The sequence below is a fragment of the Notechis scutatus genome, chromosome 5 (genome assembly GCF_049901735.1).
Source record: "Notechis scutatus isolate UNSWTSFEM ecotype Mainland chromosome 5, rNotScu1.2, whole genome shotgun sequence".
NCBI lineage: Eukaryota > Metazoa > Chordata > Lepidosauria > Squamata > Elapidae > Notechis > Notechis scutatus.
The window spans coordinates 25,882,944-25,908,944 of record NC_142013.1 but is presented as its reverse complement, the minus strand read 5'-3'; the positions used below and the strand labels follow the sequence as shown (position 1 = coordinate 25,908,944).

At 38.2% G+C, this 26,001-nt stretch overlaps 1 protein-coding gene across 1 annotated transcript in view; it reads left to right on the top strand.

Annotated features, from left to right (window-relative positions):
- Window positions 1-361: 361 nt before the first annotated feature.
- Window positions 362-26,001, top strand: part of CCDC169 (coiled-coil domain containing 169) — a 39,687-nt gene continuing 14,047 nt past the window's right edge. Inside the window, exons 1-4 of the mRNA XM_026681887.2 lie at window positions 362-638; window positions 3,420-3,502; window positions 9,375-9,485; window positions 9,585-9,625. Coding sequence (XP_026537672.2) covers window positions 523-638; window positions 3,420-3,502; window positions 9,375-9,485; window positions 9,585-9,625 — 351 coding nt within the window. The 5' untranslated portion in view covers window positions 362-522. The remainder of the gene's footprint in view (window positions 639-3,419; window positions 3,503-9,374; window positions 9,486-9,584; window positions 9,626-26,001) is intronic.

Genomic DNA, 26,001 nt, shown 5'->3' with positions numbered 1-26,001 from the left:
CACAAGTCTTAAAGTTGCCAAATTTGGGGGGCCCTGCTTGAGTCCGTTTTCCAGACTGCTTTGCAACTTAGCTGCTTTCTCCCTCTGGCCGTTCCCCCATTGAAAACCACAGCAATAGACGCGAATTCTAAGCAAGCCGTCGAGATATTGTGCAATGGACACTCTAGAACAGCGGGTCTCCAACCTTGGCAATTTTAAAGCTTTTGGACTTCAACTCCCAGAATTCCTCCTCCAGACATGTTAGCTCAGGAATTCTGGGAATTGAAGTCCACAAGTCTTAAAAAGTTGCCAAGGTTGGAGAGCCCTGCTCTAGAAGCGGCCACCTCCCGCAAGGACCGCAAAACCCAAACCCGGTTTCCCAAGAAACCAGACACCCATCATAATCATCCCTTTCCGTCAGGGCGGGAGCTCAGCATTGTGCCGTCGCGGGAGACGGGAGTGTTCGAAAATTCCTGCCACGTGACTGGCGTTGTCGCTCTTCCCCGCCTTTCCCCGCGCCTCTCCTGCGTGCTCTCCAAGGCAATGAGGACGCGCGGGGGCAGCTCTGCGTCGGCAGCCATGGGGGAAGGAGGCGCTCCCAGCCAAGAGCTAGGCTTTGAAGGCGTACAGCTGGAGCTAACTCAAGAGAAGCAAATGAAGTGAGTCTCTCTCGTCAGCAGCGCTGCGGATGTCTGATGCGGATGACTCATAAAGGCCCGGAAAGGGGGTGGAGGGGGTGGGAATGGGGGGGCTGATGCCAACCCAAAAGGATACCAGAGGAAACTGCATTATTCGAATGGAAAGAGTTTTTTTTTAAAAAAAATTGCCGCACTCTATGCACTTACCTATTCTGAAAGAGTTCTCCTAGAGCTGCAGCTATACGTGCAGAATAAGGTTTTTAAAAGTTTCGACGATATTCTTACTACGTTGCAATAGTATGTAAAAGTTAAAGTGAGCCCACTTTATAAAAGCTTTGTGTTTTGTCTCGGTTACCAGAGCCCTGTAGTAGGGCTAAGAACTGTTCTTGATTTTATAGCAAAAAAGGTTTGAATCTGGGATTTTTAAAAAAATATATTTATCTGAATTACCTGAATATATTTACAGCATGGTGTATCTTAGCGACTGGACTTAAGTTACACATTTATATTAAATTTATGGAACATATTGTAGAAAGTTAGCACCCAGCCCTTTCCTAGAAAAATGAAATATCCTAGGAAATATTAAAAAGGCAGAATATTTCCCCTAAAAAGAGTAGAAACTCAGAAGCAGAAACTCACCTCAGAAGATCACCCCCCAGCTTTGTTAATGGGTGAGCCCTTAAGGCCTTGGCCATAATATTTTACATAACAAAGATCTCCAGGTAAAGCTATAGCAATTGCCCAAAGCCCTTTTCATTACATCATCATCCAGCAAGGCTCAACCAAGCCTGGAACTCAGGACAGCCTGCAGAGTTTCCCCTGCATGGCCCAAGGGAGCCTGACAACCAATCAGAATACAAGCTCAAAATCAAATCTCAACAGAAGGTATAAAACCCAGGCATTTTCAGTCCTCCTCCTCCTCCTTGATCTTTTCCTTCACCCAACATCTTGAAGCATGTGACCATCCTTTTCACTTTGGAGCTCCAAGCCATGTGGTCCTGTCTACCATTAAACCATCTTTCCAAACAGCCTCCATGTTTCCAGTATCTTTTTCCCCACTTGGAACTGAACCCAGAAGGATATTTCTTCCAACAATATTAAAATGGAAGATGGATAGTTTTTGTATGGCTCTTAAGCTATCCTGCAATCTGTTTATGAGGCTATTTCATAAGGTCTTGGGAAGAGAGGGAAAAATTCCATGACTAAGTCACTATGCCTGGTTATGATCTTTTCATATAACTTTCAAAACTAGATCTGTATATGCTAAAATAATAGCGGGACCCCATGTAGGGCCTTCAGCTGTGGTTGGAGAGGGAGGCATGCCATCTTCCCCCCTTTTTTTCATGACCTGCTGATCAGCCTACAGTTCAGCAGTGGAGAGCAGGTTGCTTTTCCTCCTCCTAGTAATTGCAACTGGCAAACAGGAATCTGGGACAGGTGCTGTAAGTTGTACTGAGAAAAAAGGCCAAAGCGCTCTCTTCCAATAAATCTCAGCGTTGAGGCTATAATGTGTTTTAATGTTGTATTGGATTTTAAAAAATATAAAAAACTGTATTTCACTTATTCACCACCTGTGACTCACTGTAGATTTTAGCTATAAGTGATGTATGGACATATTAATTTCTTCCTCTCCTTAGCTGCAAAGTAACTAGCTACCTGGGCCATATCATGAGATCTATGGTTGATTAGATATTGCCTCATCTGGACCAGGGTTCCCCAACCCCGGTCCATGGACCGGCACTAGACTGCAGCATGCCAGAAACCAGGCCACGCAAGCAAGTGAAGCCCCATCAATGGGATGCAGGCAATATGTGAAACCATGCCCCCTCCAATCCATGGAAAAACGTCTCTCCACAGAACCAATCCTTGGTTCCCAAAAGGTTGGGGGCCTCTGATCTAGATCAATTTCCTTTTCCATACTATCTAGTCAGATGCTAATAGGATGCACACAATTCAGACTGGAGCAAAGAAAGCTTTAAGATGTCTTATACTATGCTGACAACACCTTGGCAAAGGGAAAGTGCATGTGGAGAGAGATTTGCAATGACAGAACTTGTTTTTGTTTTCACAACTGTTGCAAGCCATGGGAAGGAATACAATTAGATCAGATCAAGGACAGACTTGAATAGACCAGTATTTTGGAGGTCTTCACTGCAGCCTTGAGGAGGGAGAGGCTGACTCATCCCTGTAAGTCACTTTATCACTGTTGTGACAGGTAATTTCCTGTGACTTTTTTTTTTTTTGGAGCCTTCTGCTTAGCAGACAAGAATAATAAGGATGTATAAATGAGCAGTTGTCAGCTTTTTTGCTTTGGATACCCATCAGACTCAGAACATTAAAGAGAAGTAATGAAAGGCCTTTAAAAATGCTCTTAGTGGTCCTGGCTAGGTGTAGAGATATTGTTACTTCTCACTTCATTGTTAAATGTGTTTTAAAGACCATAATAGAATGTGAGTAATATATTAGGACACAGTTGTGGGGGGAAATGTTCTGGAACCTTTTGTTTGGTCACTTGCAGAGTTTTAAATGTCATTTTGCATAGTAGCACCATCTCGGATCATCCATCTGTTTAGCTTAATACTGAATCTATTCAACAAATGCTGGAGGAAGAATATGTCATGACATCTGCTCACAATTTTATTGACTTTAATTAGTCTTGAGAGAGTGCCTGATGGTGCTTTTATAAGTATTATAGAATCCTGCAGATATTGTCATGTGAAAAATTTATATTACAAACATTTATGTCATTTTCATATACTATTGGGATTTGTAATTGCCATACATGCTTTCTGTTTAATACAGAGAAATGTTAGAACTCTCCATATTTGAAATGAACAATACAGTAGCAGAACTAGAGAAAAGACTTAACAGAACTGATGATGAAGGTAAGAGATTATATTTGACCTCAGCTGAAATAAGAGTTTTCAGGCCTTCTGTGAATTAAAAACAAAAGATTTTATATATGTTTATGTACGGTGTCAACTCTTACATATTTCTTCATGCTCTAGAGCAGGGAACACAGTGGCTCATGTGGTTAGGATGCTGGGTTGACAGTAAGCCCGCATTCGAGACCCAAGTGCTGCTGTGTGATGAGGCAAGCTCCTGTTATTTGCTCCAGCTCCTTACCACTCTATTGGGCACATTAATAGGACATGAAAGGAGTCCCCAGCCAGGCGTCCCCTTGGTGATGGTTCCGGCTAATTTTTAATACGGAAGCTTCTCAATGCTTCCAACACAAATGCATGTACGCATGTATGCTCTAGAGCACAGAAATGTGATCTGTTATTATCTGACAGGGTTTCTGAAAGTAAATCACATCGTTTCAATAGCATTACTAGCTCACACTTCTGAAGGTTGGTGTATTAGTGAAAGGAATGTTCTTTCTTGTACATTTTTCTTTCTCCTTCCCATGATAGCATAAATGGGGAAATTTTGTCTATTGGTCAAAAGACTGACTTTGATATCCTGTATCTAGTCAACAAATCAGAAAACTGAATTCATCTTTCCTAATCAATTTGAATAATAAAACATTATAAATTTTCATTGATTTATTTATTGAACTATTTATTTGCTCTTTACCTCCACTTTTCATTCAGGTTCTCAGAGTGGTATTCTACTCACACAACAACCTATAAGTTGGTTTGGGCAGAGTGATTGGTCTTCCAGTTAGTTCGGGTTTCCTTGTCTGACCACTCACTTGTGTTCTTGCAATCTGGTGTTTAACTTTCTCCCCTTGTCTGTCCTACATCCGAACTCATTTGTAGCTTGACATTGAAACGAATTCAATTTCGCAGGTATGAAACTTGTTAGCCAAGCAGGTACAAAAATAGGTAGGGAAATGATTGAAGCCTGGGAAAGGGGCCCTTGTCAGTCAACAGAAATTGTTGATTTATCACCAGCTTATCGGGTACTTAGGAGCTGAGGACTTTGCAGCACAAGGAAACAACAGCCAATGACTAAATAACCAGCCATCAACACTCCAATTGACAACTAAAACGCTACACACAACCAGGCACCACATAAACACTATTCATAGAATAGCCCAAAGCACACATTCTGATGAGAGAGAAGTCCCTGAGGATGAGCTCCAGCAGGAGTCCGAAAATCACTGGTCCCGCTGACCGATCCAGATTGGATCCTGCAACATTATCTTATGACATGTATATTTGCCTTCATTCATCATATTTGTATCAATGCCTTTGTACCCCATACAACTCCCATTGGCATGGTAGAAAACATCCTGAATTGTTATTAGCCTTTTGGTCATGTGAGTCTTCTGGTGATGTGATTTTTGTGACTATCCATGCTAACTACCACTATTTTTGAAGAGGCAGTTCTCCCATGGTAGCTATTTTGTGATGGTAGCAATCACATGGTCTCTACATTCAAAAATACTCCCAGTCCCCAAAAGCTTCCTATTTCTGCATTTAGAATTGCATATGATCTGGGTACCATGATTCAACTTCCTCTAATTCACTACCTTCTAGGTGTGTTGGTGTGATGAGCAGGAGAATTGCTTTGATGGGCTTCCAAAATTCTGTTTCATTATCCTACTAGCAGTACATATTTTTCAAAACAATTAATAGTTTTTCCTGAGTTTTCAGCCTTGCAGAGTTTTGAAAGCCACTTCACTGTTTCTCCTGAAAGGCATTGGATCCTGAATTCTGGACTTAGCTTCTGATCTTGATGGCAGAGCAAATACAGTAGTGGTATAGTTGCATATATAGTAGCTAAATATTACAAAATGCTATGATGCAGTTAAGCACAGTATTTGGACCAAGATTTATTTCAGCCATGAAGACTTATTGCACTTTCAATTAAATTCCATTCTGGAAAGCTGCTGGAGAATTTGGGGGAAGTTGTGTCCAATTCCTAACTTTTACACAAGCGTGAATTGTTTGTGGCAAGTTCCCTAGAGATTAGACAAAGGGTGGCATTCTTTCTCAGGCTTTTGAAAGGAGCAGCAGACACATGGGCAGTTCTACTCACTGAAAGCAATGACACATACTAGACCACTGTCAAGATTTTAAGCAGAAGTTGGAACTACTCCAGACTGGAGGGAGGAGAGGGGAGATCCAAAGAGCACAACTATTAAGTCTTGTCAGAATTGGTCCTGAGCCAGTTCTGACTTCTCCAACCATCAGGACAAGATCTTGACAGCATTACCTGGGATTGGGATATATAACTGGGTATCATCAGCATACTGATGAGACCAGATCATAAACCAATGGATGACCTCACACAATAGCATCAGGCGGATGTTAATTAGAAGAAGTGAGAGCATCGAGTTTAAGCTGCTCTAAAAGAAGGGCCTCTGATCAGTCTCCCTGTCTCATCAATATCTACCTTATTCCTCAATCATGATCCCACAGGCAGCCAGAAAAATACTATGCTAAATAGTATTGAAAGCTACCAAGAGATCAAGTAGAACCAGGATAGTTGCACTACCCACCACCTGATATTTTCAGAAGTCATTAATGTGACCAGTGCCAATTTAGTACTATGCCTCAATCTAAAACCAGATGGAAAAGGATGCTGCAGCCTGATCGTTTTCTCAACAATTTTTCTTGGAAAGTGAAGGGTGGAGACTGAATTACAATTATCCAGTATAGTCAGGTTCAATAAAAATACCTTGAGGTGGGAGCATACCACCACCTCATTCAAGGCAGAAAACACCACCTCCAAGAAGGAGATATATGGATGCAACTGAGTGTCACTTGATGGGAGGCATTTCATCAGCCAGGAAGTGCATAGATCTAATACAGGATTGTTTGGTTCATCAATCTGAGTATTGTTTCTCAGTTTTAGGAGTCAGAATCTCAAACTCATGCACTCACGAGACAAGATCTCATTTCTCCCATCTCAACAGGACTTGCCAGTCAACTCCAAATTAATCCAAAAGATTTTGTCTGCAAGGCATTGGGCCAAGGCTATCCTTGCTAAGATGGCTTGTTTGTTCTAGTGCTTCCTTTTTCTGCTGCAGCATAGGACAGATTTTTTCTGGAATTTATTACTGTTCTCCCAGAAGTGTTATGGTTTTACAACCATTCTAGTGATAGTGTATCTGTTTACCAATTCTCATTTTATTCCGTGTAAGAGGCTACCATCTGCTCTGGAAACTGCACAGCTGTTTCTAAGCCACATTTTCCACTACAGTACAGGGACTCAGTTAATCATGTGATTCTTATTGCAGCTTCCGATTTATATGCCTCTTCCACTTACTGGACATTCCTATTCATCCAACATTGTCTCATCATGAAGGGAATAAAACGGGCAGATGGAGAAGAGTAATGTAATATTGTGCTGCTACTGTATATATTCTATAACCCGACAATTAGCCTGATGTCTATTCCACTATTTGTAGAATTTGAGTTTATAAATCTTATGTGTCCCTCCACTGGTGCATCTTATTCCCAAGCAGCTTTTGGATATAACCTATAGCATTTGCCCTCCATAGTTCTTTGTCTTTCTACAGTTCTTTGAGCCTTTAAGAGAGGCAAGTGGCATAGCTCCTCTTAAGGGAACTCAAGAGCTAAGGACTTTGATCAGGGCTGCATACAGGTGAAACTCGAAAAAATAGAATATTGTGCAAAAGTTCATTTATTTCAGTAATGCAACTTAAAAGCTGAAACTAATATATGAGATAGACTCATTACATGCAAAGCAAGATAGTTCAAGCCATGATTTGTCATAATTGTGATGATTATGGCTTACAGCTCATGAAAACCCCAAACCCACAATCTCAGAAAATTAGAATATTGTGAAAAGGTTCAATATTCTAGGCTCAAAGTGTCCCACTCTAATCAGCTAATTAAGCCATAACACCTGCAAAGGGTTCCTGAGCCTTTAAATGGTCTCTCAGTCTGGTTCAGTAGGAATCACAATCATGGGAAAGACTGCTGACCTGACAGTTGTACGGAAAACCATCATTGACACTCTCCATAAGGAGGGAAAAGCCTCAAAAGGTAATTGCAAAAGAAGTTGGATGTTCCCAAAGTGCTGTATCAAAGCACATTAATAGAAAGTTATGTGGAAGGGAAAAGTGTGGAAGAAAAAGGTGCACAAGCAGTAGGGATGACCGCAGCCTGTGAGAGGATTGTCAGGAAAAGGCCATTCAAAAGTGTTGGGGACTTTCACAAGAGTGGACTGAGGCTGGAGTCAGTGCATCAAGAGCCACCACACACAGATGGATCCTGGACAAGGGCTTCAAATGTCGTATTTCTCTTGCAAAGCCACTCCTGAACAATGTCAGAAGTGTCTTTTCTGGGCTAAAGAAAAACAGAACTGGTCTGTTGCTCATTGGTCCAAAGTCCTCTTTTCTGATGAGAGCAACTGTTGCATCTCATTTGAAAACCAAGGACCCAGAGTCTGGAGGAAGAATGGAGAGGCACACACTGCAAGATGCTTGAAGTCCAGTATGAAGTTTCCACAGTCTGTGTTGATTTAGGGAGCTATGTCATCTGCGGCTGTTGGTCCACTGGGCTTCATTAAGTCCAGGGTCAACACAGCCGTCTACCAGGAGATTTTGGAGCACTTCATGCTTCCTTCTGCAGACGAGCTTTATGGGGATGCTGACTTCATTTTCCAGGAGGACTTGGCACCTGCCCACACTGCCAAAAGCACCAAAACCTGGTTCAATGACTGGGATTACTGTGCTTGATTGGTCAGCAAACTCGCCTGACCTGAACCCCATAGAGAATCTATGGGGCATTGCCAAGAGAAAGATGAGAGACATGAGACTGAACAATGCAGAAGAGCTGAAGGCCGCTATTGAAGCATCCTGGTCTTCCATAACACCTCAGCAGTGCCACAGGCTGATAGCTTCCATGCGACGCCGCATTGAGGCAGTAATTGCTGCAAAAGGGGCCCAAACCAAGTACTGAGTACATATGCATGCTTATACTTTTCAGAGGTCCGATATTGTTCTATGTACAATCCTTGTTTTATTGATTGCATGTAATATTCTAATTTTCTGAGATTGTGGATTTGGGGTTTTTATGAGCTGCAAGCCATAATCTCAATTATGACAAATCACGGCTTGAACTATCTTGCTTTGCATGTAATGAGTCTATCTCATATATTAGTTTCACCTTTTAAGTTGCATTACTGAAATAAATGAACTTTTGCACGATATTCTAATTTTTCGAGTTTCACCTGTATAAGTGGATATATTGACACCTTTTTAAAATCACGCACAAGGAAAGAGCAAAGCAAAAGATTTTCTTGGCTTTTTAAAAATATGACTGCCATAAATAAAATACAAGTGATAGGAATGGGGACTTGTGAAACTATCTTATATTGAAGTAAAATATAGATTAATAATGTTAAGCTAAATATGCCAAACTATTAACCTTGAAAGCAACAAACCAGTGTTTGTTTCTTTTCTGCATTACCAAGGTAGAACTGAGATTTTCAGCAAAGTATGTGTTCTATCAGTGAGCTATAGCTATTTCTGAAAGTTCTCGGTATCAGGGGAGTCAGTTTATCCATTTACCAGTAAGAGAGGGAGTCTGTTCCTTCTTCAGGTCTTCTATCCTCTCCTGATGTGAGACAGATTTAGTTAGGATTAATTTTACAGACAAGAATTTTAGCAAATATTTTTAGATGTTTTAGTTTCTTCAGATTTTAACATATATAAATAGATGCTTATCAAGCTTTCTTCTCTTAGATGCAAAAATTCATAGTTATAATATCGAAAGTATTTTAACCTGCTGAAACAATCAGCGGTAAATATAACAGTTTATTTTTGTTTTTAAGACAGTGAATGGAAAACCAGATATGAAACCCAAGTAGAATTGAACAAACAGCTAGAAAGGCAAATTGAATTTCTCCAAGGAAAGATGGAACATATTGGTGGCAACCCAACAGGTACATGTCCCGTTATTGCTAGTTTGTCATAATAATTTTGACAAAGGTTTTCAATATTTGATTTTTTTTCAAGGGCTTATTTATTTATTTTCTTTTTAGACAAACTGGCTTCTGTTCGCTCTTTCAAACAAATGCATATGGTAAGTAAATATACAGGTAAGCATAAATATTTCTTAGACCATATCATGATTTGAGGCTGGCAGTTTTCTGGCGCATCTTAATTTTTGAATTGTAGTACTATTCATTCAATCAGTCAATTTATATTTTCCCAGCTTGTTACTATTTATTTAATTTACATCTCGTCAGTTGTGACTGTGCTGGAACATAACATTAAAAACCAACAAAAGAAAGCAACAACAACAAAACACCTAAATAGATAATGGTGTCTAAGGACAATCTAACCAAATGCATACAACAGTCATATTAAAAATCACATTAGTAGACTAATCCAAACTCCAGAATTGAGGAACATATAGGACAGGTCTTCAAGGATTTAGAAAATTCCAGAAGGGAGCCAAGTGAATGAAGTAATTATAATGATACCCCAATAAGCCTTCATCAAGGACCCAAAGGACCCATATTTACTGTATGTTTTCAAAGACGTTTCATTGCTCTTTATGGTATTGTCATTACTGTGATCGGTGTGCTCAATAGACAGACAAAATGATAAATAGAAAAAGACAGTAACAATGCTCACAGAGGAAACATTTAGAATTTAAATTTGTGTGTTTGTACTTTAAATGTGAAGGCAGATAAATAGTTTTTTTAGGGTTGTTATAGAGAAGTGCATGAACTAGAAAATATGTTTTGTTCCATGTACAAATATGTAGCAAATTGAAAGTCTGGTCAAACTATTTGAGGAGGTGCAAAGTTTGGTCATACTGAAACTTGGAATATTTTGTTCTTGGTTTTGTCTGAGAGGAACACAGAGATGTTTTATGGATGAGGAGGGGCTATGCACCAGTCCTCCAACCAATCCTTCCAGTGGCTTACCTACTTGCTGCCACATTTGAATTTAAGCATGGTCTACTTGACTGATTCATGTACCCTTTTCCCATCTTCCAAGTCCCTCCCTTCTTTGTAGCTACCTCTCCACTGATCTTCCCAAAGCATGTCTTCTGCTCACCTCTGTTTAATCACTATGACATAGCATCATCCATGGCCTTGTGCTTTTCATGCTGAGCCTCACCCCAGAATGCTTCTATCCAATATATCTGTATTTGAGGGAGGTGTAGATCTAAACCAAACATGTACGTTTCAATCTGGTCATGTATACCACTGAATACTGTCTGTTTCATGTGTAGAATATTTTACACATAAGTAGAAATTTCAGTCAAAAACTTTCCCATATCTCATTGTGTAATTGGAAAACCTTTTCTAGATTGATTGAGGCTTTTCTGAAGCTTTTAAAGATTTCGGAACACAACTTCCATCCCCTCAGAACTCCTTTAAATACTTCTAAGTTGTGTTTGTCTTGTTTCAGAATACCTGGACACAAACATTTAAAAAAACCTCAACATTTTTCTCTTAAAACTTTCAGAATTCTGAAAGTTATTGTGTGAATAATTTTATAACTGAAGGAAATTATTTAATTGTTAGTTACTATTATTCTACTTATAGTATAATCATTGCATCAGAATAAACTTTCTACAAAAATTGGTTTCCCCCACATTTTGGTTTTCTCATAATGTCCAAATATGTTGGATATCTTCCCAGCAAGATGGAGTAGAACAGATAAACATGCATTCAAGAACACAAGACTTTCTAATTTATTATAGAAAAATTAAGAAATCATTGCAAAAGAATTACAACAATTGTTATAACTCAAATATGAGTACTATTTATACTAACAATATGGAAATTCTTAAGTTCTTTTTCCTGCCCTTCTTTGTAAAAAAAATCTACAAGTAACTCTTACGAGAGAAAGACAGTTTCTATCTGTTATTTTGGAAATGGCCAGATTCAGTATCAAATAGTTTGCTTTCACAGTGTTAATAACTTGCTCTCATAAAAACAATTCTGGGTATTCCCACAGATATTTTACCTGCAAAAGTCAATATTCTTTGTTTAAACAAAATGAATGCATTTAAACCACCATTGGGTTAAGCATACATTGAATCAACATACAATTCTTTAATGATAACGAAAATTCTTGGATGATAAATAAGGAAGTAGATTGCAAAAGGTCATGATTGCTGTTTAAGAAAGCAGCATCTTTTTGAGTATTTTTTAAATGTGTCTTAGACTGTTGATTCTTAAGTAAACTTTTATTTCTAAGGACATCCTTTTAGTTTATTTTCTTCTAAAAGTGGAACACAGTAGGAATCTAGAAGTAAGATTCAAGTCAATGGAAAAGAACTGATAGGCATAATAGATGTGGAGAATTTGATTTACCTGTTCAGGTTGAATGGTGGCACTGCTCTGTGCTACTATCAAGGGCAATTCAAGGCCATTCTTGTGAACTAGATTTAAGGGGAAAGTTATTTCATGCCTCACGTTTTATTTTATAGAGACTAATTATCAAGCAGTCATATTGCAATCCCTTGAAGCATGCTTTGTTGCATTATAAATGTTGCTATAATTAAGAAAGATTGTGGGAAGTGTGTAAAATGTTCTTCAGGAATTAAATTTGTAGCAGAGGAAACTAATCTTTTACAACATGTTGCTAATAGTAAAACAACTTAATAGAGAAAGACTGCATACAAACGAAGTATTGCATTGTTTTTATGGGCATTATTTCAATAGCACTGTCTTCAAAACATTCTTATCAAAAATTGCTGGAAAAGTTGTGTGTATTATATAAATATTACTGTAATTTATTGCTTTCTGTAAGGCAAGATCTCATAAATCCTTTATATGGGATCTGGATTTCAAGGAGGATATTCTGTACAGTGGTGGATTTGTCTCCTGTACAGATGCAGATAGATAAACTCAACAAGACGTCCATAACAAAGTACATTTATTGGTTCATCAGGTATCCTCATAACTCACATTTGTGACGAAGTTCTTCTTTAATGACCAATCCTTTGTATATCTGTCTTGTAGGTAAAAAGATGATTATCTTCTATCCTTTTTCTCTCATCTCATGGCGATAGAGGTAGAACAGTTACCACGAGTACATGAGTTCAGCCAAGAGTGAGGAAAACTCCTCCTACCCATCGAGGGTCAATTTAGTGACCAATCAGGATTACAGATGTGGTCACGTGATATGGACTACATTTCCCAGGATACCTTAACTACATTTTACCATGATACATTCCCTTAAGGGGACAGCTCACAATTGCTACCTAACTATCCAAATCCCATTAACTCTAAACTGTCTGGACAGAACAGAGGAGAATGACTAAGATAATATTAATACCACCAAATATAAGGTTGTGTTTTCTTTGTACATAAATTCACAGACCATTTTATTTCACTCTGAATTTGCTGTGTAAATTAGCGGTAAATGTGTAAGAATTTCCTTAAATAGAATTGATTAACCCACTCCTTGCTGATACTACTCATTTTAGCTTACATCCATACCCTATTAATTTAATATTTTTAGACTAATTATAAATGACAATTAGATTTCAATGTTAAACTGTGGGTAATCTGCATGTATCTGACACTGGTATTTTTTACTTATACCCAAGTAAGTGGGCTTCAAAACCAAAGAGAACTAAAACCATCACACAAGTCGTTAGAGAACACACATGCATTCAGAGGCTAATACTACTTCATTCTTTCCCTCTTCTATTGCATCTTCTACTGTTCCTCCAGCTATTACATCTAATGAGTTCTACCGCTTGAGAGCAGTATCTGTTTATATCTGCTTTAGGAACACACATACCTCCTTCCATTGCTTCCAAACACCACCACTCCCAGCTGCCTCTTTGTTCAGCTTTTATAGCCAACAATTGCTGTACTGGCTAGGATGAGGACTTAAAGGGACAGAACAATAGCAGCACAGGTGCTGGCCACTTTGTAGGCAGTCTGCCACCTGACATATCAATTAAAAGATTATCTTCAGCAGTTTCTTTAAATTATACTGGAGGAGGGTTTTGAAATAGGGTGTAGAAAGGACAAGGTATATGCAAACAGGGCAGTCTTGATTCTGTTGGCTAGATTAAGTCTGCAGGCTGGCATTCCCTACATAGTACAGAGGCTCTGTATTGTTCATTGAGTCATTAGGAAAAATACATTATTTTCTTATTTTTCACCTTAAGTATGAGATAGCAAACTTCAATTTACCTTTCCTGAATACCTTATTTGTCTCATTAGCCAATGTTTTTTTAAATTATTCATTCTGCACTCCATTTCTGAGAATAAATAGGATTCCTGTCCATTTTCTCTTGTGTGATATTTATTTATTTATTTATTTATTTATTTATTTATTTATTTATTTATTTGATTTGCCAATTGTTTACAAGATAATAAGTATAAGTGTATACATAGTTGTGAATACATGAAATGGGTACATATAAGAAAAATAAAAGAATAAGAGAAACAATAGGACAGGGACGGTAGGCACGATGGTGCCGCTATGCACGCCCCTACAGACCTCTTAGGAAAGGGGTGAGGTCAATAGTAGACAGTCTAAGGTTAAAGTTTTTGGGGTTTGGGGAAGAGACTATAGAGTCGGGTAGAGTATTCCAAACATTGACCACTCTATTGCTGAAGTCGTATTTCCTGCAATCAAGTTTGGTGCGGTTTACTTTGAGTTTGTATCTATTGTGTGCTCTTGTGTTGTTATGGTTGAAGCTGAAGTATTCATTGACAGGTAGGACATTGCAATGTATGATTTTGTATACCATGCTTAAGTCAGACCGAAGACGGCGTAATTCAAGGTTTTCTAGTTTTAGAATTTCAAGTCTGGTGGCATAAGGTATTCTACAACGAGTAGAAGAGTGGAGAACTCTTCTTGTGAAATATTTCTGGACTTTCTCAATTGTGCTAATATCAGATACGTAATGAGGGTTCCAGACTGATGAACTGTATTCGGTATTGGTCTAGCAAATGTTTTGTATGCTCTGGTTAGTAGTGTGATATTACCAGAGAAAAACTACGTAGGATTAGGTTAACAACTCTTAATGCCTTTTTGGCTATGTAGTTGCAGTGGGCTCTAGCACTTAGATCATTAGAGGTGAGTATTCCAAGGTCCTTTACAGAGCTTGGGTCATCAACAAGATCTTGACTATTCAGCTTGTATTTTATTTTCTGATTTTTTTTGCCAATATGTAAGACAGAGCATTTATTTGTTGAGATTTGAAGTTGCCATTTGTTTGACCATTCAGATACATAGTCAAGATCTTTTTGTAGGGTAGCAGTATTGTCTGTGGTATTGAACAGCTTTACATCATCAGCGAAGAGAACGCATTGCTCTTAATATGATCACAGAGGTCGTTTATGTAGAGTATGAAGAGAGTTGGTCCTAGAACACTGCCCTGGGGGACACCACTATTGACAGGTACTGGATTTGATAGAACGCTCCCGATTTTGACCATTTGTTGTCTGTTTGACAGGAATGCTTCTATCCAGTTATTCAGTTGTCCAGAGATACCATAGGATTTTATTTTTAGGAGTAGTTTGTCGTGTACCACTGAATCAAAGGCTTTACAGAAGTCTATGTAGATTGCGTCTAATTGCTTTGCCCTGGTCGAGTTGTGTCGTCCATATGTTTTTGCAGTGTAAGAGTTGCAGATTACAGGATAGTTTTTCTGAAACCAAATTGTTTATTGGAGAGTAGGTTGTTTGTCTCTAAGTGGAGGATGATGGATTGGTTAATAATTGATTCCATGACTTTACAGGTGACGCAGCATAAGGAGATTGGCCTGTAATTTTCAACTAGGCTTGGGTCTCCCTTTTTGAAGATGGGGATGACTGTGGCTTGTGACCATAGGTTAGGCAAGGAGCTGGTCCTGAAAGATTTTTTGAAAGATTATGCTTAGAGGTTTGGCTATGGCAGTGGATAGCTTTCTTAAGAAGTAGGCACATATTCCATCCGGTCCAATAGATAGAGATGGTTTTAGATTGCGTAGTGATTTTTCGACATTGTCTTCTGTGAAATCGATATGTATTAGATCATTGTTGTTATCTGTGGTACGGCTAGGAAATACTGGGCATGATCCATTGCTGTTTACAAATACTGAGCCGAAGAATGTGTTAAAGATGTTGGCTTTAATGGTGTCGTCGTTGCAGTCTTTACCATCAGGTCCTATCAAGGGAGGGATGGACCTTGAGTCTTTTAGTTTGTTGTTTACAAAATTGTAAAAAGCTTGGGTGGAATTGGTGCTTAGAAGGTTTTCCTCTTGTTTAATGTGATAATTGGTGCATTCAGTCTTCATCTGGTGGCATAAATTTTTGTATCGGTTTTGAAATTGGCAACGTGACCAGATTTGTTTTTCCGCCAGAGTGATCTCTTTTTGGATTGAAGTTTCCTTATTGATATGGGTAATCTGCTTTTTGTTTTGTTTTGGGAGTTGTTGTTGGAACATATAGTTTGATGACTCTTTTGACTTCAAGTAAAAATATGTTATAATGGTCTTCAACGGTATTGCATCCATTGAATAGAGATTGCCAATCAAGGGATGAGAGATCGTTGTCTATAAGATCATAGTTGCCTTTTTGAAGTTACAATAGGGGATTACATCATTGTGGTGATTTTTGTGTGGATGTATGTTGAGACAAAAGTCAATCATATTGTGGTCACTACTGGAAAAGGGTTCTTTAGTTTGTATTCCGTAAATTAGGTTCAAACTGTTGCAGAAGATGAGATCGAGGCAGTTGTTTAGTCTAGTGTTGTTGATTACTAGTTGTTCCAGTCCCAGATTTGTAATAGCATTGTAGAAGGTTGTGTGTATGATTTCAGTTGTACAATCATTTAGGGTCCAGTCAATATGAGGTAGATTGAAATCACCAAGAAGGATAAAAGGGTATGGGCAGGATGCAGCCCATGTTAGTAATGTATTTAGCTTGTTTACATGTTCGATGTCATAATCAGGTGCTCTGTAACATAGTAAGAATCGAATTGTGATATTTGAGGATAGTTCACAGATGATGGTTTCAGGAAGGGCAAGCTCCTGGGTAACTTGGATATTTTTAGATGTAAGGATTTTTATAGAATATAGCAACACCACCTCCTCGACGATTTTCACGATCTGATCTGTAAACATGATAGTCTCTTACTGTGGTAATGGAGTCGGGGAGAGATGCATTGAGCCATGTTTCACAGACAAATATAATGTCGAAGTTAGCCATATTTAGGAGGAAGAGAAATTCAGGTATTTTATTCACGAGGCTTCTTGCATTGAGTAGTTTGCATTTAAGGCCGGCAGTAGTTGGAATTGAGGTAGTTGGGGGCGTGCGTGCCTAGTCTTGGGTGATGGTGGGTGGGTTGAGGTAGGGTTGTGGTTGAGGGTAAAAGCTGAGTATTGGGTTGCGTGGCTTACTTTTGATACAGTCAGCATGGTAGTCAATGTACAGGTCCTTCTCTCCATTGTCTAGACGGTTTTTGAGTTCGATGCGGAGTACACGGGAGCGGGCACGTTGCTGTATGGTTAGGTCAGGGCGGCAACGGAGGTTCTTATGGTTGGTGTTGGTTTTGGCGGTGAGTTTATAGTATAAATGAATTTACGTTTGCTTGATTCATTTTTGCAAATGACCCTGCACAAGCGTGGGGCCACAGAGCCGTCTCTATTTTTGAGCTCTCGGTCGATGCGGGAAATGTCAAGTATTTCATCAGCGGAGATGGTTGATGCTTGATAATTTCTGATGATGTTTCGGACAGTTGTGATGTCATCATTGACATTGATGTCTTCTAGACCAAATAAGATGGCGTTTGGACATTTCCGTTCACGCTCAACGGCTTCTCTGATGAGGATTGGGATATCAATATTTGTCTGGGTTGTGTTTATTTGTGGATTGGGTTTTGGATTGGATTGTGGTTGTTTGGTAGAGATGTGGTTTGTAGCTATTGGATGTTCAGATTTTTGCGTTGTGTCTTTTTTTTTCAAGGTTGGATATTCTTTCTTTTACGGCGTCCAGGGATGCTACTATGATGTTGAGGGATGTTTTAATGGTTTCGATGGTAGGGGATGTTTCAATGGTTTCGATGGTATCAACTCTTTCAGACAGATCCAGTTTGGGTCTGCATGATTTGCAGAAATATGGAAACTCATTGGATGATTTTAGGTATTGAATCATCTGCTCAGGTAATCCCAAGCAGTCATGATGAGTGTATTTTTACACAGAGAACATTTGATGGAGTTTTCATTATCCTTTAGATTTTTGTAGCATTTAAGGCATGTGCAGGAGTCTTGTGGTTCATTGGTGGGGATCATCTTCTCTTTAGGTTGTGGTTTGACGAGGATTTTCTTTTTGGCATGGTAGGATTGTTAAAATAGTACGTTGATTGAATTAATTAAAGGAACAATTTTGGGTAATCTATATAGCCAATGTTACATCAAACAATCAATTGCAGTGATCTCTCAAGTCAGATAATATTCCTGAGCAACAATCAGCCTGAACAATTAATTACTCTAATCACTAATCAATTAATTACACTAATCATTAATCACACTGTTCATTTAAATTCACTAGATCAATGATTTTGCTATTCAATTAAATTACATGAATTTTGATCTTTTAAACTAGTCAGTAATCACACTATTTGCACTAAACACTCTAATCACACTAATCAATTAAAAACAATAAATCAGTTAAACCATTAATAAAATATTTTATAGAAATTGATTATCTAATCGTTGATATAGGTGATGAGGTAGAAAAGTTGTAAGATTTGAGGTAATGAGGTAGTATTAAGAGTCTGCAAGGAACGGGTTAATTGTTTAACTGGCAGCTGAATGGGAGGAATTTATCGCTGTTTGAATAGCAGATCGCTATTACTCTGTAAACAGGAAATTGTAACACAATGATCCAAGGGTTTTTATCTGAGTGAAGGAAAGATTGAACAGCTCACAGGAAACTATTTGTTTTTGTTTTCCCTTGATGAATGAGATGGCCCTCGCCCGCTTGCCTTTGCGCCTCTGGGCTGTCTGTTTGCGCTCTTTCGCGGTCGTGAGAACGCTCGCTCCATGCCCGAACGAATCTTTGTATCTTTGTCTTCTCTTACTTTTCCCTTCTCTCGTGACGATCGAGGATGCTCTATCCGCCGTCCCGTTTATCTCTAATTACTTCTTAGTCCAGGTTTCTTCAGCTTTCACGTGGGCCGATATTGTTTTGAAAGGCTAGCAATCCGCCAAACGTTTACTCTAAACTAGTTCTATTCGAGTCTAAGTCCCGAGGGCTATTTTGTGTTTTATATTTTATATTTATATAAAATATAAAATATGTTTTATATTTTATATTTTATATTTGTGCTGGGGAAAACTATTGGATCCTTGCTTAGTAGATAGATGCCTCAATATGCCAAACAAGACTTTGCTTCAAGTATAAGTGACAAGAATTCCAAGGCTAAAGTAGTAAGCAGTGTTCTGTTTATGTGTTGAATATAGTCATTTTGTTACAGAAGCAGTTAAGTTGAATTGAATACTCTTTCTGGCATCTAAAAGACTTTCTGGCATCTGGCATTTTTTCCAGCCTCTTTCCACTCTTTATCTAAGACTGTAAATCCACAGGCAAACATGATTTGAACCGATGCAGCATTCCATCATGATTTTAGAACAGAGTAGAGTAGAGTAGAGTAGAGTAGAGTAGAGTAGAGTAGAATAGAATAGAATAGAATAGAATAGAATAGAATAGAATAGAATAGAATAGAATAGGGTCTTCTAGTCCAACCCACTGCCTAGGCAGGAAACCCTACTTCAAACACCATTTCAGACAAATAGTTATCCAACATCTTTTTAAAAACTTCCAGTGTTGGAGCATTCACAACTTCTGGCGGCAAATTGTTCCACTGATTAATTGTTCTAACTGTCAGGAAATTTCTCCTTAGTTCTAAGTTGCTTCTCTCCTTGATTAGTTTCCACCCATTGCTTCTTGTCCTGCCCTCAGGTGCTTTGGAGAATAGCTTGACTCCCTTTTCTTTGTGCCAACCTCTTAGATATTGGAACACTGCTATCATGTCTCCCCTAGTCCTTCTTTTCATTAGACTAGACATACCCAGTTCCTGCAACCATTCTTCCAATGTTTAGCCTCCAGTCCCCTAATCATCTTTGTTGCTGGGTATTTAACGTTTTTGTTTTTGTTCTTGGGTATTTAACGTTTTGCTCAGTACTGGATTTTTGAATGCTGCTTATAAACCTTCACTGATGCAATAAACATACTACTTAATATAGAATTCTACTTTTTTTGTAAACTTTATGTTATCCACCAGGGGGCACATTGTATTTGCAATATATATATGTACCAGGCTTTAGAGGAGTCTTTTGTCTCTTTGACAGGTTGAATATACAGTGCAGCGATCAAGTTGGGCAGCATTAAACATTCCACTGTCCCGTAGGTCTTGGTGAAAGTAATGGGATTTAAAACACTTTTCTATCAGCTGTACTGTGCCTATTCTGTTTTTGAGTTTCATATTTAGAGAAACTCCCTTTTTACATGCATATGTACATAGCCAGCATGCTGTTTCCTTTTGGAATAAGGAACATTATGCGAATTACAAAAAAGGAATATTAAATAGTAAGCAATAGGAATGTAGGCATGAGTTAAGGAAAGGAAATATAGTTAACTCTATTTTATGCCACTATTCACTATATTGCTTCATTCCTTTCTATCTTTGCAAATCCTCCTTGCTTGCATCATGACCATGCACCATGTAATATATTACCTCTTGTTCTTTAAACTTTCCTATTCTTTTTGAGCATCTTGTCAGTTCTAACTAACCATGGTCATCCTTACCCATTTATTCTTCCTATATATGTTTTGTAGTTCATTTTATTCTTTCTGTGTAACAAATCAACATTTTGTGCCAAGCATTTAATTTGACATTTAAGCCACATTGATTCAAAATCCATACACCCTTGACTATATTGCTCCTTGTTTGACTGAACATACTTAAGTATCTGTTTCTCATTGCATCCAACTTCTGTGGTTTTTCCTGATAAACCTGGCTGTCATTTCCAAAACAAAGTGCACAGAAGCATGCTTGTCTACATATTCATATTCATTTCTTTCAAAATTCATTAATTTCTCACATACATTATGATTATTTTTCTATCAGCATTTGCATATGTTAGCATTTGTCCATCCATTTCTCCATCTTTAAGAAATGTTCTGCCAAGGAATAAAACTTCATCTATTTATATTGATTTTTCACCATGAATATCTATCTTGCAATTGTTAATTTCATTTTCCCTGTCAAACACAACTACGTTGCTCTTTGTTACATCTATTTTCAGATCCAGAATACTATATCTAACCTTCACTTAAAAAGTACACACACATTTATATGTCTACCCAACCACTTTTAATGTCACTACAAACTACAAACACTCCTTATATATCCATTAAATCAGGTTTCACAAATTGTGAGATTTCTAGTTATGGAGACTGCTCATCACTGTCATAACTTGTGACAGTTGTCAGGCCCCTGGCGGAAACTGACTCTGAGGGAGAGGAGGGACAGGCGACAGGGAGTAGAAGTGTGGCTCTGGAGGTTGTGGAGGAGGATGGGGAAGGGCAGGGCAGTCAGAGGAGGACCCAGGCCCATCCCCTCTCCATCCTAGGGCATGCAGGGAGGAGAGAATAAGGGAGAGACATGGTCTACTGGGGAGGAGAGGGCCTTGATCTTCTTCATGGGCTGCAGCTGTGACAACTGAATAAGAGGACGAACATGCGTACGGGCGAGTGCTGGAAACAAAGCGTGGAAATATCTCTAGTTTATTATTCCTCTCTGAGTTTGTTGTTCCTCTCCCAGTGTGTGTTCTGATATCTGCCATTTAAACGGCATTTCCTCCTTCTTCTAACTGCTTGTGTGGGAGTTTTTTTTGTCTCCAGTCAAGGATATTTGGAGCTTGGAAGCAAAATGAAGGAATAAAAGGGGCTTCACCTGTTTTTTGTGACTGTTTATTTTGTATCTCACCCTGGATCATCACACAGTTGTATTTTATGACCTTTTTTCTCGTGGCTATTAAGCAAATGCTGCAGTCATAAAGCAACTGCTGTGGTGGTTAAATGCCCACCCCTAAAAGAACCAAATGGTAAAGACAGCAACGATGACACCATTAAAGCCAACCTCTTTAACACATTATTTGATTCAGTATTTGTAAACAGCAATGGATCATGCCCAATATTTCCTAGTCGAACCACAGACAACTACAATGATCTAATACATATCGGTTTTACAGAAGACAATGTTGAAAAAGGACTACACAATCTAAAACCATCTTTATCTATTGTGTTAAGCCTGGATTCCCCAACAGGTGTTAAGGAAAACAAACTAAACAGAATGTGCAGTGAAGTCAGATAGGAAGACAGGTAAATGTGTGAGATAAGCCTTCTCGTTAACACGCAGTAAAAATACAGATACGCTTGTGCTATCAAAATTATAATTTATTCCATTTAAGAATTATAGCATAGTCATTATAAACAGTCCATTAGTCAAATACCAAATTCAGTCAAGTCTTGTCGAGGATACTCTAATTGCAAAGTCCGTGTCGAATAGCCAGTGTCAGTACACATATAATAAATCTGTCTAAAACTTATCTTCTCTCCGTTGAGAAATATCTTCAAAGTAATCCAACACTTCTTCTCCTCCCCGATCCAGCAAGAATGCAGTCTTCAATAAGCCAGCCAGTAAGAGTCAGAGAGTGCCTTGCTGCTTATATAGTACTTTAACAGCTGCACCCTTAATTACATTCCTTTAGCTTAAAGTCACATACACTTTATCTGACAAACCATGATTCATCATTTTATTATCTTTACCCAAAACAGTTAGGGTAAAACAATGTTATCCCTAACATATTGGACCAGACGGAATTTGTGCCTACTTCTTAAAAAAGCTATCCACTGCCATAGCTGAACCTCTAAGCATAATCTTTGAAAAATCTTTCAGGACCAGCTCCTTGCCAAATCTATGGTCACTAGCCACAGTCATTCCCATCTTCAAAAAGGGAGACCCCAGCCTAGTTGAAAATTACAGACCAATCTCTTTATGCTGTGTCACCTGTAAAGTCATGGAATCGATTATTAACCAATCCATTATCCTCCACTTAGAGACAAACAACCTACTCTCTAACAAACAGTTTGGTTTCAGAAGGAAACTGTCCTGCAACCTGCAACTCTTGCACTGTAAAAACATATGGACTACACAACTTGATCAGGGCAAAGCAATTGATGCAATTTACATAGACTTCTGTAAAGCTTTTGATTCAGTGGTACATGACAAACTACTAGAACTAAGGTCTTATGGTATCTCTGGATATCTGCATAACTGGATAAAAGCATTCCTGTCAAAACAGGCAACAAATTGGGAGCGTCCTATCAAATCCTGTACCTATGTTCTAGGACCAACTCTCTTCATACTCTATATTAATGACCTGTGATTATATTAAGAGCAATTGTGATCTTTTCGCTGACAATGTAAAGCTATTCAACACTGACAATGCTTCAAAAAGACCTCGACTATGTGTCAGAATGGCCAAACAAATGGCAACTTCAAATCTCAACAAATAAATGCTCTATCTTACATATTGGCAAAAAAATTTTTTAAAAAAAATACAAGCTGAATAGTCAAGACATTGTTGATGACAAAAACTTTGTCAAGGACCTTGGAGTACTCATCTCAAATGATCTAAGTGCTGGAGCCCATTGTAACTACATAGCCAAAAAGGCATTAAGAGTTGTTAACCTAATCCTGCGTAGCTTTTTCTCTCACACTACTAACTAGAGCATATAAAACATTTGCTAGACCAATACTCAAATACAGCTCATCAGTCTGTAACCTGCATTACATATCTGATATTAATACAATTGAGAAAGTCCAGAAATATTTTACAAGAAGAATCCTCCACTCCTCTACTCGTAGCAAAATACCTTATGCCACCAGACTTGAAATTTTAGACCTAGACAACCTAGAACTACGTCGCCTTCGGTTCGATCTAAGTATAGCATATAAAATTATATATTGCAATGTCCTACCTATCAATGAATACTTCAGCTTCAACCAAAACAATACAAGAGCACTAAATAGATACAAGCTAAAGATAAACCGCAGCAAACTTGATTCCAGGAAATACGACTTCAGCAACAGAGTAGTCAATGTCTGGAATACTCTACTTGACTCTGGTTTCTTCCCCAAACCCCAAAATCTTCAACATTAGACTGTCTACTATTGACCTCACCCCTTTCCTAAGAGGTCTGTAGGGGGCGTGCATAAGTGCACCAAAACGTGCCTACTGTCCCTGTCCTATTGTTTCTTTTTTTTCTTATTTGTATGTTTATGCTTATACCTGGTATCTAATAATTGTTTGACTAAATAAATAAATAAATAAATAAATAAATAAATAAATAAATAAATGTAAAATGAACCATTGGTTCACTATGGGGGAGGCTTTGCTGAAAACCAGGAAGTAAATGCATGTTTGGCAAAACTGTTGTAAAATGTGATTGTGGGGCACTGCAAATGCAGTCCAGTTGCCAAGTGCCCAAAGTGTGGTCATGTGACCGCAAAGGGGAGGGGCAGCCATTCAAACTTTGAATCCAGGTTTTCAGTTCCACCTAGGTGAGTGTGTCAGTACTTCAACAGTTGCTAAGCAATTAGTCGTAAGCTGAGAACTACCTATAGGTCCTTTGGAGAGGATCAGACAGAGTCAAATGGAGGCATGAAAATCATTTAATAAATATGCCTTTCCTAGAGTTTAATTGCATTGTTTTCATTATTCATTTTTGCATATTTTGGTATTTAGATTTTTAGGGAAGTTGTGTACATTAACATTACACTAAAGGGAGGTGTTAACAGCAAAAAAAATTAGGAACCTCTGCATTTAAACATATATCACATATATCACATATCCATATCTTTATCCCTATTCAATCATAAGCATATTATGTATTCTTAGCATACTTTACATTCATCAGGTAATAACACTTGCTACATTCATTAACTACCCTGCATTTCATATTCACACAAAACCTTCCACAATTCAATTACTACCCTGTTTCTCCAACAATACGGCCTCCCCCAATAGGAAGTCCCAGCATGTTTTATAGGCATGAAATGAAATTAAGCCCCTCCCCTCAAATTAAGGCCTATATTAAAACATGCGAAATGGGGGGAATGGTGGGCGGGCTTGCCATTAGGAAGTACTTTTGTTGCACACCCGGATATGGTGCTGCCTGCGTTGACCCCGATACGAAGTGCCCCACCAACGCCGAGGTCAACATCCAAGCCGTCGCCGCCCGCCCGAAGATGCAAGGGGGGGGGGAATTAAGTCACACCCGAAAAGACGGCCTAGCCATTTTTTCGGGGCTCAAAAAAAAAAATTAGACCCGGCCTTATTATATGAGAAACACGGTAGCAATCATTGTTCCAAATAAATACAGTAAACAAACTTTCTCATAACAATTACCACATGAGTAATAAGCCTTATTATAATTTTAAATGATATATATTTTTATTTTGGTGGCACAGTTCCAGCATCTCTATTTTTTTTTCCATTTAGAACATCTAATATATAATAACTTGAATATCTAAGTGCTGACATGATAGAAGTAATATTGGCCCTAGTATCAAATTGTTACTAAACTAAAGATTGTCTATTCATATGTAAGGAAGGGACATTGTTCCATCTCTGACATTTACATTTTATTTCACATACCATGTCAAATAAAATAAAATTTTACTTTCACAATTTTATTGTAGCTTTTTTTCCACTCCCCAAACATGAAAGTCAAATTTGCAGTCATATATGGAGGACTCTTTAAATTGTATTTTGAATTCTAGGGGCAATATTAATCATAATTAATTGCAAAATGGTGTGCTTATATTGCCAGTTGTGGAATATACTGCATTATTAAGAGTATAATTACTACATTAAGAATATAATTACTGGGTTATTTATTATTTATTCATATATTAAATAATTTATATGGCTGTCCATCTCAAAGCAGTGACTCTAATGGTACACAAAGATTAAAAACGTAGTAGTTAAAAACAATAGCCCTGATTGCCTGAAGTAAATGATGCCTTCCAATCATAAAATCATATCAATAATAGGCACTTCTGACCCAAATGCTTGGGAAAACAGCCAAGTCTTCGGAGCCTTACAGAAGGCTAACAGAGTCAAGATGTAGGAGATGTTGTTCCACATGGCAGAGACTTCCACATAGAAAACTCCATTCCAGGGTCCAACAAGATGACATTGTTTAATCTTTTTTTTATTTATTTATTTGATTTGTCAATCAATTACAAGGTAATAGGTATAAGTATAAACATAGTTATGAATACATGAAATAGATACATATAAGAAAAATAAAAAGAATCAGTAGGACAGGGATGGTAGGCACGTTGGTGCGCTTATGCACACCCCCCTACAGACCTCTCAGGAAAGGGGTGAGGTTAATAGTAGACAGTCTA